General features: G+C 42.0%; 1 protein-coding gene across 2 annotated transcripts in view; it reads left to right on the plus strand.

The window, feature by feature from the left end:
* The first annotated feature begins 145 nt into the window (after nucleotides 1–145).
* LOC100380685 (ectonucleotide pyrophosphatase/phosphodiesterase family member 2) overlaps nucleotides 146–15,341 on the plus strand; it is a 35,211-nt gene continuing 20,015 nt past the window's right edge. Inside the window, exons 1-20 of one of the 2 annotated variants that reach the window (XM_014141679.2) lie at nucleotides 146–451; nucleotides 1,963–2,068; nucleotides 2,511–2,666; nucleotides 3,222–3,347; nucleotides 3,779–3,839; nucleotides 4,114–4,211; nucleotides 4,820–4,899; nucleotides 5,119–5,238; nucleotides 5,465–5,520; nucleotides 6,168–6,233; nucleotides 6,688–6,760; nucleotides 7,101–7,209; nucleotides 7,682–7,807; nucleotides 7,944–7,975; nucleotides 8,112–8,239; nucleotides 8,372–8,456; nucleotides 8,563–8,650; nucleotides 8,820–8,989; nucleotides 13,476–13,521; nucleotides 13,840–13,896. In XM_014141679.2, the coding sequence (XP_013997154.1) occupies nucleotides 434–451; nucleotides 1,963–2,068; nucleotides 2,511–2,666; nucleotides 3,222–3,347; nucleotides 3,779–3,839; nucleotides 4,114–4,211; nucleotides 4,820–4,899; nucleotides 5,119–5,238; nucleotides 5,465–5,520; nucleotides 6,168–6,233; nucleotides 6,688–6,760; nucleotides 7,101–7,209; nucleotides 7,682–7,807; nucleotides 7,944–7,975; nucleotides 8,112–8,239; nucleotides 8,372–8,456; nucleotides 8,563–8,650; nucleotides 8,820–8,989; nucleotides 13,476–13,521; nucleotides 13,840–13,896 (1,801 nt within the window). In that variant the 5' untranslated portion in view covers nucleotides 146–433. The remainder of the gene's footprint in view (nucleotides 452–1,962; nucleotides 2,069–2,510; nucleotides 2,667–3,221; nucleotides 3,348–3,778; nucleotides 3,840–4,113; nucleotides 4,212–4,819; nucleotides 4,900–5,118; nucleotides 5,239–5,464; nucleotides 5,521–6,167; nucleotides 6,234–6,687; nucleotides 6,761–7,100; nucleotides 7,210–7,681; nucleotides 7,808–7,943; nucleotides 7,976–8,111; nucleotides 8,240–8,371; nucleotides 8,457–8,562; nucleotides 8,651–8,819; nucleotides 8,990–13,475; nucleotides 13,522–13,839; nucleotides 13,897–15,341) is intronic. The other variant, XM_014141680.2, reaches the window with a different exon arrangement.

The following is a 15,341-nucleotide window of genomic DNA, read 5'->3' on the forward strand; positions in this document are numbered from 1 at the left end:
GCTCCCAAGGCCTTTTCCAAGCAAGTTCTTGGGGTGGTGTTTTCTCAAATTTGGCAGCTACATGATTTTACAGCTGTCATTTCAACATAAACTGTAGTAGAGAAAGTTGTTTTTATAAAAACCCACCCCCTTCTCTCTCTGAGCGCCTCTCTCTCCCTCTCCCTCTGTCATTGCGCGAGTCGAGTGAACCCACAGTTTAGTGCTGACTATGGTTTACAGAACATCTGCCAGCAGCACCATTGTACCACAGTGCAGCTGTCACCATTACTGAATCCGCATTGGTTTGCAGCAAAAAGCAAATTGAGCAAGACAACTCAACAGCGCTGAACCCCTGCGCCCTGGTCATCGATTCAGAACGGTCAGAGGTGGACTTTGCCCACAATTTTTGGACTCTTTTGGGGAATGCTAAAGAGGAGGATACGCTATTTGGAACATGTTACTGGGAAAATTGGTACGGTAAAGTTGTTGCATAATTGTTGTAATCTGAAATGTAGTATTGAAATTCTTGGATTTCTTTTGGACAACCTGACAAAATGCGTCCTTGCAACATATTGATAGGTGTAGGGAAGAAATTGTACTTTGAATCGTATTGACAGATCTTGCAAGCGAGCTATTAGTAAACGTATGTAATTATTCATCCTATTCATTAATATATTGTCTTCAACGAAAAATAAACAATTAATGAATAGCCTAATTGTCGGTAGGCTACGCCTAATTGTCGGTAGGCTACAGTCTGTAAATAGTGGCACACGCACTTGTTTACCCGGGCAAGTAAACAAGCTAATTGGCTAATGATTAATATTTTGAACAGTCATGTACTGTAAGGCTCCATTATGTTCTGTGACGAATTGTTTTTCATTCATCTTAAATGATGCCAGCTATTATTTTGAACGTTTCAACTGAAACGGAATAGGCAGGCCTATGTGTTAGATGTATCAGTTCAACTGCAGCAGTTCAGATGAACTTGAAAACAATATTGACGCAAATGAGTGACAGGAATCCTCTGTTCAGATCGATTAGCCTATAATTAATCACATTCACTTAAGTCTTCTCTTAATTTACTTAAATATCAGCATCTTATTGAGATGTTTATTTATTTATCCCCCCAGAAAATGTCACATATAAAATTATTTGTTTCAATAGCCCAGCAAACTTGTACAAAAAAAATATAATTCTAAATAAATCCACATGGTGGTCTATTCAGGGATCAAATTACAAAAATTATTAAAGACAAAGGGCTTGTTTGGATTTAAGTTATTTCAAGGATTGTTTATATAACGCTACCTTGTTCAAAATACAATGAACATGGGGGTAGTTTTTAAAAAGCAACATTTGTGTAGGAAATATTTTGCCATGATAATTAAGTTATTATACATAAATTCAGATTTTCTGTTCTCCATTACGAAAACAAACCCCTCTTCAAACTGCATCAATCCGTGGGCTGTTTATGGAATAACAAAAGACAACCACTTGTTGTGATGAATTTAAAGGAGTATTTCAAGCTAAACAAATATTATGTTCCTCTCTTCAATGATTGTTGAATCATATTTCAAGCTCAACACATACAGTACATACACTAGTAACAAAATATTTGTCAAAATTATGGTACTATGGTTAGACCAGAGTCAAATATAGGCTGTAGGTCAAATACTTATTAGCCTATTTGAGGTGCACTTGATTTTGCTGTAAATGTGCACTTTTGGGACTATTCCATTGGTTCCATTGTACAGTGTAAGCTAAATCATGCACAGCTTGAATATTTGAATGTAATTGACATCGACCAGTATACAAAAATCTAAGTTGTCACAGTACCTACCTATAACTGGTATTTTCGCACTAGTAGAAAATTATTTTTGGATTTGTTTGAATTCATCAGGTGGATTACCTCATGGTCTAGGCTTGACTCCTTGATTCTGATGTTGTGTGAACAGCTTTAGGATGACGTCTATCTCTTCTTCTCAGTTAGTTGTTGTCTTCGCACTCCTTACGGGATCCAGTGTTAGTGTGGCATATGTCTTTCAAGCAAGTCGACCTGGAGAAGATGCAGGATCTCCGCCACAAACCAAAAGTGAGAAATGAATCTATGTGTTGACATCTGGCCTTTCCTGCCCTGACACTCAATTGGCTAATAATGGTTTTATTACAGTAGAGTAAAATAGAGAATAATATAACTGTTTTGTCCCTTCGAGGATGGAAATTGTTCTTTGGCATCACCACCGTTCATTTTATTCCATATTGCATCTTTTTTCTGGAACTGTAGTAACCCAATATTTAAGATTGACGTTACATTTTCTGCAGCTTGATCGCCTTTAGCCTTTGCCTTGTCATAATGCCATAGCTTATTATGTGCAACACACAAACTGTGTTTACCAGGCTACATTTTCAATGCACTGAAGTATTTTCTAGTGAATATGGTATCCATACTAGGACACGTCCATGGAAGTTGAGTCAGAGTCACTTGGAGTTGGCGTGTCTCTTTAGCATTGTGTAATGGTGTTCTCTTGTCCCAGCTATCTCAGACTCCCTGTGGGTTAGCTCAGCAGGATCATGTAAGGGCAGATGTTTCGAATTGGAAGAAGCTTTACCGCCAGGTTGCAGATGTGACAACTTGTGCAAAACCTACTACAGCTGCTGCTCAGATTTCGATGAGCACTGTTTAAAAACAGGTTTGTGTACCAGCTTGTCTTTGAACTATTTTTTCTTACGGTGTCTCTTACTGTGGTGCCATGGTATAATTGCACAATAGGCCCAAGGGGGTGTGGTATATACCACTAACACCCGAAGTGCATTATTGCTATTATACCACGGCTAAGGGCTGTTCTTAAGCATGACGCAACAAGGAGTGCCTGGATACAGCCCTTAGCCGTGGTATATTAGCCGTATACCACAAACACCCGAGGTGCCTTAATGCTATTATAAACTGGTTACCAATGTAATTAGAGCAGTAACAATAAATGTTTTGTCATACCCATGGTATACGGTCAGATGTACCATGGCTTTTAGCCAATCAGCATTCAGGGCTCGAACCACCAAGTTTACAATCCCCAATATGAACAGATTATACCCATCCACTACTGTTGAAAATAATTGAACCAAATTAAACAATGGCTGATATTGAATTTGCTTTCTGATTGATTTGTGTGCATGAGTCATGACTATGGTCTTGTTGTAGCTAGTTGTTGATGCTGAATACAGACTCTTATGTCCCTTCCCTGGTGCAGCGGGTGGCTTTGAGTGCAGTGAAGATCGCTGTGGGGAGACGAGGAATGATGAGCATGCATGCCACTGCTCAGAAGATTGTCTGGAGAAAGGAGACTGCTGCACCAACTACAAAGCCCTCTGCAAAGGTACACACTCAAACTTGGGATGTATGAAAGGCTGTTGAAGAAAGTGAATTTAGGTCAGTTCATTCCATATTGAGACCCAAATGGGAAGGCAGTTGGTTAGAACGTGACATAGGATGTGGGCTTTGGGTTCTTGTCTTGCATTTTCCTTTGGACAGAAGTGCATTAGCTTCACATATGGTGTTTGCTCTATAATGAACCGATAAAAAGTGCAAGCTGTGAGTAACTTTCACATTCTTCATGGTATACATGTATTATACGTATCATCCTCATACTCTGACAACCCTTGCTAATCTGCATACATTCAAAACGAAGAAGTGAAACTTTGCAGCAAGCAGTGTGAAGAAAATTCTTATTTTGTATCAAATTCCAATGTACCGGCAACAGACTTTTACTAGATCATGTGCTAGACTTTTCAAATTCTCCTATTGCAGGAGACACTAAATGGGTGGACGGTGAGTGTAAGGACATCACAGGCCCTGAATGTCCTGCAGGGTAAGTTTGAATCAAAAACTCAATAATGTTTTTTAAAATTATTTATGATTTTATCCTCAGAAACAGCGACAATGGCTTCATGGTCTGGGGAAAGTGGCAGCAGTTGAGCAGTCACCTCCAACTTGGACTGGAACCTGTAACCCTGTTGGCACTTTTTGACCTAACACAGCTAGGCCATATGGTTCCCACATCATTTGTGTAAACTAAAGAAGTGAGGTCTTATCAACATTTCATTTTCCATGACAGCTTTTGAGTATTTGATCATTCTTCCCAGTTTTATCCGCCCTCCTCTGATCATGCTGTCGGTGGATGGGTTCCGGGCCTCCTATATGAAGAAGGGCAAAGCGGTGATCCCCAACATGGAGAAACTGAGTAAGTCACTCCCACTCACATCCTGACACTAGATAGGCCATACTGTAGCTAATGGCGTTGAAGGCAGAAAAGGTGAAGTACCCAGGCAACTTGCATGTCAATCACATTTCTTTTATAAAGTCGTTTTTACGTTAGCAGATGTCACAAAGTACCTTACAGATACCCAGCCTAAAACCCCAAACAGCAAGCCATGCAGAGGCAGAAGCACAGTGGCTAGGAAAAACTCCCTAGAAGGCATAGGGGTCTCTAGGAAAAACTCCCTAGAAGGCATAGGGGTCTCTAGGAAAAACTTCCTAGAAGGCATAGGGGTCTCTAGGAAAAACTCCCTAGAAGGCATAGGGGTCTCTAGGAAAAACTCCCTAGAAGGCATAGGGGTCTCTAGGAAAAACTCCCTAGAAGGCATAGGGGTCTCTAGGAAAAACTCCCTAGAAGGCATAGGGGTCTCTAGGAAAAACTCCCTAGAAGGCATAGGGGTCTCTAGGAAAAAAAACACCTGCTACTCTCTTCTACTCTATTATGTTTTAGATCAGAATGGATGTGTTTAGTTATCATGCAGTGTGATGAAAGATTCTAGGCTACTGATCATTGGCTAATTTATTTCCATATAGGAACATGTGGCACTCATGCACCCTACATGCGACCAGTGTACCCCTCCAAAACTTTCCCCAATTTGTATACTCTTGCCACGGTATGTTCACTTATTCCGATGCATGTCCATATGAATTTCCACTGTTTTATTGAAACTTGAAATAAAATATGTTTTCAATTAGATGGTTTCCAATACATGTCCATGTACATTGTAACAACATGTAACAACATTATAATAACATTGTAACAACTTTTAAACAGATCAATTACGTTTCAATGATGTTTCTCTGGTAACTCTGTGAGTTGTGATGTTTTCAAGGGGCTTTATCCTGAGTCTCATGGAATAGTGGGCAACTCCATGCATGACCCGGTGTTTGACGCCAATTTCCACCTGAGGGGGAGGGAGAAACTGAACCACCGCTGGTGGGGTGGCCAACCTGTGAGTGTATAGATACTGTCCAATTCTTCACACTTACACGGTTTTTAAACTTAGGGAAATACACCAATACGTTTGCAGAAGCACAATGACATTTCTAGTGTAAGATAGCAACTTGGAGCATTATCAAGTTGTTAGGAATGGATAAGATAATAAGTGAATGTATTTTTTGCATACTGTATGCCTCATGTTTTATATCTGTGCTGCTTGTTTCCCTGTATGTCTGTAGATCTGGATCACTGCAGAGAAGCAAGGGGTGAAGGCAGGCACCTTCTTCTGGCCATGGTGTGTTAAACTCTCTTTGTCAATTACTATTTGTTTTTTGACTGTCAGTTTTGCCATTTATGAATGTGTTATTCAGTGCGTTTCTATGGGCTATAGCAGTAAAGGCCAAATTTAATATTGTATCAAATACATTTTCTATATATGTTTTATATCTACAGGGGTCCTAACATTCCAAATCAAATAGCTAAAGGATCCATGGCATTATTAACCCCCCCCATTGAGTGGTGAAACTTAGTATGAAGATGATGATAAGGGTCAATATAAATACAAATAAGTTGTGATTTTACTTGTGAAATGACGCAAATCATTTGCATATCTATGACCTAATAAGCATGAGGGAGCTGGTCCTTCCTACAGCACATCTTTACAAACAATACCCCCCATACAAGCAGACACATTGGCCATTGAGCTCTCAAAGCATGGTAGCGTAGAGCCCAGCTTGTTTTGCTAGCAAGTTTTGCTAATTAGTATACACACATGAGAGCCACGTTAGACTGCCAGACGAACACTTTGGTTGATATTTCTACATTTTGGCACCCTTTTGGATTTTTGCTAAAATGTTTTACCCCCATAACATGCAGTTATTCTAGAACTAAACCATGAGATACGTGCAGGGATACTTGACTGACATGTCTGTGTCGTTGCAGGGTGATTCCACTGGAGAGGAGAATCCTGACCATCTTGCGTTGGCTAAGTCTTCCTGACGATGAGAGGTTAGATATTCATCCCCTATGTTCATTTCATATTAATATCAACCTGTGCCAACCTCACTTCCACCAATTTGTCCAACCAAATTTCCCCAAGACACTCAGATGGACTAATTTGGGAGGGGGCGGGGGCATTAATATATTTAAGAGCATTAATAGATACTGAATAGAGAAGCAAGCTACTGTACTGAGTATGGGTCAGTGGTTGAGCTGTGTGTCTGTACTGAGGTCAGTGGTTGAGCGGCGTGTCTGTACTGAGGTCAGTAGTTGAGCTGTGTGTCTGTACTGAGTATGGGTCAGTGGTTGAGCTGTGTGTCTGTATGGGTCAGTGGTTGAGCTGTGTGTCTGTACTGAGGTCAGTGGTTGAGCGCCGTATCTGTACTGAGGTCAGTGGTTGAGCTGTGTGTCTGTACTGAGTATGGGTCAGTGGTTGAGATGTGTGTCTGTGTGCTATTTCTAGGCCCTATGTGTACGCTGTCCACTCAGAGCAGCCTGACACCTTCGGACACAGACTGGGGCCCTTCAGCAATGAGGTGAGCTCCTCTGATTGGGCCAGAAATAACCTCATCCCCAGGCTGAAATTGGTTTGACAGAGAGAGCGAGAGCTGGCTGGTGGACGAAATTAGGCCAAAGATGGTTAATGGTTGCTATTGGGTGGGGTGGGTGTTGTAGGTGGATGTTTCACGTAAGAGCAACTCATTTTAAGCGGCTAAAGAGCTAAATCATGTTGCGCTATCTAACTTTGGTGATATTTACGCATCGATACTGTAGGTACAGGTAAAATGTTATCATGGACCACAATTTACAAATTCCAGAGATTGTTCTTGAGGCATGACTTACTGTAGTAACCTTGGTGTGTTTTGTGTGCTGTAGTTGGACAACCCCCTGAGGGAGATTGATAATGTCATTGGTCAGCTGATGAACGGCCTGAAGCAGATGAACCTACACCGCTGTGTCAACATCATCGTCGTTGGAGACCATGGTATGAAAGAATAGACCACAATTTTGAATTGTATCTGTACTAGCCTATGTCTACTCTGGTTAACTGACTTAATATTTTGTTAATTTAACTAGGCAAGTCAGTTAAGAACATATTCTTATTTACAATGATGCCCTACCGGGGAACAGTGGGTTAACTGCCTTGTTCAGGGGCAGAACAACAGATTTTTATGTTGTCAGCTCAGGGATTCAATCCAGCAACCTTTTGGTTACTGGCCCAACACTCTAACCACTTGGCTACCAGCCACCCCTGAATAACACCCAAACCTGATGTCTTTCCCTGATGTCTTGATAACATTGTGAAAATATCCATATTTACCTTGTTGTAATCTGGTTATTTTATGTCTCTACAACCAGAAAACCATTGTAAAAGCATAAAATCATCATAAAAGCATAAAATCAAAAATATTTTTAATAACATTGGCTTATGTTAACTTGTCTCTTACTCCCCCTAGGAATGGAGGAGGCCCACTGTGATAGGACTGAGTTCCTCAGTACCTATCCTGTGAACGTGGATGAGATCAATCTGATCCCTGGATCTCTTGGGAGAATCCGGGCCCGGGATCCCAAATCAACCACCTGTGAGTTACACAGTACTGTAAGAGAATGGATGCAGCAGGCTAGATGTGTGTACTAGAATGTGTTCACACATATTTCTTTCTTTCTTGTTCATTTTCCTATGTATCTGTTTTACTTTTTTATGTTTACTTTTTTCAGATGACCCAAAAGTAGTTGTGGCAAATCTTACAGTAAGTGCACATGAAAAAAACTAACAAAACTAAACAATTATTTTGTTTTAGTTAGATATTTGCTGGCTGTGTAGAACTTACAGTAAGTCATCTACATGTGTGGTCACAGAGTTCATGTAATGACCTTGTTTTTTAGTGTAAAATGCCAACCCAGCACTTTAAGCCTTACTTGAAACAACACCTCCCGAAACGGCTTCACTACGCCAACAACCGCAGAATTGAGGCTGTCCACTTACTCATGGAGAGAAAGTGGCACGTTGCTTGGTATTGTATTTTTCTACACTACTAGTACTATCAACTCAACTAGATTAAGTTAAAAGCATTATATGGAATTTGTGGACTAATTGGTATTTGTGTAGTGCTTTTTAGTTTGTATATTCTTTCTATGTGATGCAGGAAAGTACCTGAAAACAGGAGGCATCCTGGGAGATGTGGTTTCTTTGGTGACCACGGATTTGACAATAAGATCACCAGTATGCGGGTAAACACTTAAATTAACATTCTATCAGTGCAACATTTTTCACATACTGTATTGTATTCTTAGCTGCTTGTGCTTACATTGTTTCCAATGTTTGTTCCCTATATAGACAATATTTTTGGGCTATGGACCAAGCTTTATGTTCCAGACCAAAGTGGCAGAATTTGAAAATATCGAGTTGTACAATGTCATGTGCGGTACGATTTCTTTCTGTACTTATTAAGTGCTAGTACGAGCTTATTTGTTGGCACCCCTGATTACTCTGAAACCGATGTTTACAAGAGTTATTTCATAACCAGGAAATATAAAGTCTCTGTGGAAACTTTGTTGCATAGAAAATCCATCTCATATGCACTTCTTTCCCAGACCTCCTGGGCTTGGTCCCTGCCCCTAACAATGGAACTCATGGCAGTCTGAATAACATGCTGAAAGCTCCTCCTTTCACACCGATCATGCCAGAGGAAGTGACCGCACCCACCACCTCTGACACCACCTCTGCCACAACCTACGACTTGGGATGTAGCTGTGACAATGAGGTCAGTGGTGAGGTCATGACTGGAAACCAACTCAAAGAGTTTCATAGAGTAACAGGGTTGGGGTCCATTCCATTTTAATTTCAGGTCATTTGGGAGCTACATTGAATTTCCAATTCCTTTCCATTTATTACAACTTAATGACACATACATTCTTGAAATCACTTCTTAAAGGTAACAATTAAGTACCTTACTGTTGTTGTTTTCAATGAAAATTTTCAAAAAGAAACAAAAATAGCTTCTTAGCAAAGAGCAATTTCTCAAGCAAGAATTTAGCTAGGACTGTCTGGGACTGGTCTGATTAGGGAAGGTAAAACTGAAAACTAGCTGGTATTGGCAGAGAGGTTTGGAACTCTCTTTCTTATAATGGCGCCGGAAGGGATGGCTGCCGTTTTACGGGCCCCTAACCAACTGTTCTATTTTGTTTGTTTTTTCGCATTGTTTGTAACTAATTTTGTACATAATGTTGCTTCTACCGTATCTTATGACCAAAAAGAGCTTCTGGACATCAGAATAGCGAATAGCGATTACTCAACTCGAACTGGACAAAGATTTTATTTGAATGAATCCGACGCGAAGGATATACTGCTTTGTCAAGACAAGGCCCAAAACCCCATCATCAGCTTGAAGAAAACACGGAGGAAAAGGTGGAGGAGGGCGTGGTGCCTTGTAAGAATTTGCCGACGAGTAGGTAAACCACCACTTCCCTCCATATTGGAAAACAAACTGGACAATCTACGATTCGGACTATCCTACCAACGGGTAATTAAAAAGTATAATATCTTATGTTTCACCAAGATGTGGCTGAATGACGACACAGATAATATAGAGCTGGCTGGCTTCTCCGTGTATCGGCAGGACAGAGCAGCTACGTCTTGTAAGACGAGGGGCAGAGGTGTGTGTCTATTTGTCAATAACTGCTGGTGCGCGATGTCTAATATCAAAGAAGTCTCAAGGTATTGCTTGCCTGAAGTAGAATGCCTAATGATAAGCATTAGACCACACTGTCTACCAAGAGAGTTCTCATCTATATTATTCCTAGCCGTCTATGTACCACCACAAACCGATCTCCCTGACCTGATCTGTAATACCTACATGTTTCAAACAGACCACCATAGTCCCTGTGCCCAAGGAAGCGAAGGTAACCTGCCTAAATGATTACCGCCCCGTAGCACTCATGTCGGTGGCCATGAAGTGCTTTGAAAGGCTAGTCATGGCTCACATCAACACCATCATGCCGAAAACCCTTGACTCACTCCAATTCGTGTACTGCCCCAACAGTTCCACAGATGACGCAATCTCAATCGGACACTCAATCCACACTGCCCTTTCCCACCTGAACAAAAGGAACACCTATGTGAGAATGCTGTTCATTGACTACAGCTCAGCTCAGCACTCAACACCATAGTGCCCACAAAGCTCATCAATAAGCTAAGGACCCTGGGACTAAACACCCCCCTCTACAACTGGATCCTGGACTTCCTGACCAGCCGCCCTCAGGTGGTAAGGGTAGACAACAACACATCTGCCACGCTGATCCTCAACACTGGGGACCCTCAGGGCTGTGGCTTAGTCCCCTCCTGTACTCCCTGTTTACCCACGACTGGGTGGCCAAGCACGACTCCAACACCATCATTAAGTTTGCTGACGACACAACAGTGCTAGGCCTATCATCGACAACGATGAGACAGCCTATAGGGAGGATGTCAGAGACCTGGCAGTGTAGTGCCAGGGCAACAACCTCTCCCTCAATGTGAGCAAGACAAAGGAGCTGATCGTGGACTATAGGAAAAGGAGGGCCGAACAGGCTCCCATTAACATCAACGGGGCTGATGTGGACCTGGTCAAGAGTTTCAAGTTCCTTGGTGTCTACATCACTAACGAACGATCATGGTCCAAACACAGTTGTGAAAAGGGCACGACAACATCTAAGGAGACTGAAAAGATTTGGCATGGGTCCCCAGATCCTCAAAAAGTTCTACAGCTGCACCATCGAGAGCATCCTGACCAATTGCATCACTGCCTGGTATGGCAACTGCTTGGCATCTGACTGTAAGGCGCTACAGAGGGTAGTGCGTACGACCCAGTGCATCACTGGTGCCAAGCTTCCTGCTATCTAGGACCAATATACTAGGAGGTGTCAGAGGAAGGCCCAAAAAATGGTCAGAGACTCCAGTCACCCAAGTCATAGACTGTTCTCCCAGCTACAGCACGGCAAGTGGTACTGGAGTGCCAAGTTTAAAACCAAAAGGCTCCTTAACAGCTTCAGCCCCAAGCCATAAGACTGCTGAACAATTAATCAAATGGCCACTCGGACTATTTACATTGAACTCCCCCCGCTTTGTTTTTACATTGCTGCTTCTCGCTGTTTATTAACTATGCATAGTCACTTTACAAATTACCTCGACTAACCTGTAACACCGCACATTGACTCGGTACTGGTACCCCCTGTATATAGCCTCATTATTGTTATGTAATATTCTTGTGTTACTTTTTTTTTTTTACTTTAGTTTATTTAGTAAATATTTTCTTAACTCTATTTCTTGAACTGCATTGTTGGTTAAGGACTTTAAAGTAAGCATTACACGGTAAGGTGTTGTATTCGGCGCATGTGACAAATAACATTTTATTTGATTTCATGAACTAATTTACCACCTGGTGATGTCACCGGGCAGGCCAAAACTCCATCCCACTAAAACAGGCTGAAATTTCAGGTGGTCTTTTCAAACAGCACTAAAAGTGCATTATCATAATTTTCTCAATTTCACAGTATTATTCCAACCTCATTGTGTGGAAATATATATAAACTCAAAAAAAGAAACGTCCCTTTTTCAGGACCCGGTCTTTCAAAGATAATTCGTAAAAATCCAAATAACTTCACAGATCTTCATTGTAAAGGGTTTAAACACTGTTTCCCATGTTTGTTCAATGTACCATAAACAATTAATGAACATGCACCAGTGGAACGGTCGTTAAGACACTAACAGCTTACAGACGGTAGGCAATTAAGGTCACCATTATGAAAACCTAGGACACTAAAGAGGCCTTTCTACTGACTCTGAAAACACCAAAAGAAAGATGCCCAGGGTCCCTGCTCATCTGCGTGAACATGCCTTAGGCATGCTTCAAGGAGGCATGAGGACTGCAGATGTGGCCAGGGCAATAAATTACAATGTCCGAGACGCCTAAGACAGCGCTACAGGGAGACAGGACGGACAGCTGATTGTCCTCGCAGTGGCAGACCACGTGTAACAACACCTGCACAGGATCGGTACATCCGAACATCACACCTGCGGGACAGGTACAGGATGGCAACAACAACTGATCGAGTTACACCAGGAACGCACAATCCCTCCATCAGTGCTCAGACTTTCCGCAATAGGCTGAGAGAGGTTGGACTGAGGGCTTGTTGGCCTGTTGTAAGGCAGGTCCTCACCAGACATCACCGGCAACAACGTCGCCTATGGGCACAAACCCACCGTTGCTGGACCAGACAGAACTGGCAAAAAGTGCTCTTCACTGACAAGTCGCGGTTTTGTCTCACCAGGGGTGATGGTCAGATTTGCGTTTATCGTCGAAGGAATGAGCGTTACACCGAGGCCTGTACTCTGGAGCGGAATCGATTTGGAGGTGGGGGTCCGTCATGGTCTGGGGCGGTGTGTCACAGCATCATCGGACTGAGCTTGTTGACATTGCAGGCAATCTCAACTCTGTGTGTTACATGGAAGACATCCTCCTCCCTCATGTGGTACCCTTCCTGCAGGCTCATCCTGACATGACCCTCCAACATGACAATGCCACCAGTCATACTGCTCGTTCTGTGCATGATTTCCTACAAGACAGGAATGTCAGTGTTCTGCCATAGCCAGCGAAGAGCCCGGATCTCAATCCCATTGAGCACATCTGGGACCTGTTGGATCGGGTGAGGGCTAGGGCCATTCCCCCCAGAAATGTCCGGGAACTTGCAGGTGCCTTGGTGGAAGAGTGGGGTAACTTCTCACAGCAAGAACTGGCAAATCTGGTGCAGTCAATGAGGAGGAGATGCACTGCAGTCCTTAATGCAGCTGGTGGCCACACCAGATACTGACTGTTACTTTTGATTTTGACCCCCCCCCTTTGTTCAGGGACACATTATTCAATTTCTGTTAGTCACATGTCTGTGGAAATTGTTCAGTTTATGTCTCAGTTGTTGAATCTTGTTATGTTCATGAGTTTATAAAACAAAGGAAATCAATTTTTTGACTGCACTGGGCCTTTTAATATATTATAAAATGTATTTAACAAGGCAAGTCAGTTAAGACCAAATTCTTATTTACAATGATGGCCTACCCCAGCCAAACACTGGGCCAATTGGACTCCCAATCACTACCAGATGTGATACAGCCTGGATTTGAACCAGGGACTGTAGTGACACTTCTTGCACTGAGATGCAGTGCCTTAGACCACTGTGCCACTCAGGAGCCCTGAAGTTCTCTGTCTTCTGTTACAGAACAAAGTAGAGGAGAACAATCAGAGATTCAGCCCAGCAGCAGATGGTAAGTGTCTGTCTTTTAGAGTGTGTTCGGTTACAGTTTACTTAAAGTGATAGTTCTCTTTTTTGACGTTTTAGCTTATTTTCCACTTACCTAGGGTGTTGTGGAGACATCCAAACCATTTTTAAGTTTGTTAGCAGGTTATTTATCAACTTCCAGAATCTCCTAGCTAACAGTTCTTGTGAAATATTGTATCAGTTAGTGGTGCATTCAAAAGTATTATAACTGGCCTAGTCTCTCTTGACAAGGTATGACATGAAACGTGAAAAATGCTAATATGGGGAGATTGACTTGCATTGGATTTTGGACACAAATGGCCAGGTAAACAAAACCAAAGCATGGATTGCTGTCTTACCTTGTCCATAAACTGTTCACAGGGTAAGGAAACTATGTCATTTTGTAATTTGAGTGAACTATCCCTTTAACTATTCTGAAACTCATACCCCGACATTCCCCTTTACTGAGTAACCGGTGGCAATGTGTGCCTTAAAAGCTTTGCTTCCTCGCTCACACGTCCGCTACTGGGATTGATCTTGTGTCTTCTGTATCCCAAACACATGTGACCACCCTCTTGTATCACATCTGTGATGCTGGAGGGGTATTTCAAGCTGAGGTGTGAGCTTTATCAACTGAACTTGGTTACACTCGCTCCTCTCAGCCCACAGCAATCCCAGCCGTTGAGCTGAGCGCAACTGCAGATCCGGGCATGACACCACTTTAACCAGCGGCATGCTACTTGCGTAACAGCTTTGCTTGGCAGCTTTGCTTCCTCGCTCACAAGTCCACTGCTGAGAGGGATTGATCTTGAGTCCTCTGTCTCGCAAATACACGTGCCCGTCCTCTTGAAACACCTTAGCCAGCTTAGCCACGAAAGTAATTTAATGGCACAGGTGGTGGTATTTCAAGCTGAAGAGTGAGCTTTACAGACACACCATTTTATTATTTTTAAAAAATTTATTTCACCTTTATTTAACCAGGTAGGCTAGTTGAGAACAAGTTCTCATTTGTAACTGCGACCTGGCCAAGATAAAGCATAGCAGTTAGACACATACAACACAGAGTTACACATGGAATGAACAAAACATACAGTCAATAATACAGAAGAAAAAAAGAAAACAAAAAGTCTATATACAGTGAGTGCAAATGAGGTAAAATAAGGGAATTAAGGCAATAAATAGGCCATGGTGGCAAAGTAATTACAATATAGCAATTAAACACTGGAATGGTAGATGTGCAAAAGATGGATGTGCAAGTAGAGATACTGGGGTGCAAAAAGAGCAGAATAAATAAATAAATACAGTATGGGGATGAGGTAGATAGATGGGCTGTATACAGATGGGCTATGGACAGGTGCAGTGATCTGTGAGCTGCTCTGCTCACCATGACAATGTGAATGTGATTGGTCAAGAACCTGTAGTGCGGAGCATTTCCACATTGTACGCACATGTTCATTTTCCACTCCTGAGTGTCTCCAGCCAGCTCCAACACATTTTCCCCATGGTTTTGAATGCTTTAACTAATGCAAATGCTAACGCTAACCCTGATACTAATGCTAATGCTAACCCTAATATAAATGCTAATGCTAACCCTAATGCTAATGCTAACCCTAATACTAATGCTAATGTGATAACTGTATTTATTATCGCCAGCATCATATCAGTGTCTACATGTGAAAACATATTTTTTACATTCTGTAATTAAAAAGATGACAACAACCAGAAAATCGTAGTATGCATGAAACATGCAATATTCAGACAATATAACATGAAAAGAGTGCTATACTGTAGAATTCAAATACAAAGTGACTGATTTCGAACCCAGGT

Source organism: Salmo salar, chromosome ssa14 (genome assembly GCF_905237065.1).
Source record: "Salmo salar chromosome ssa14, Ssal_v3.1, whole genome shotgun sequence".
NCBI classification, from domain to species: Eukaryota; Metazoa; Chordata; class Actinopteri; order Salmoniformes; family Salmonidae; genus Salmo; species Salmo salar.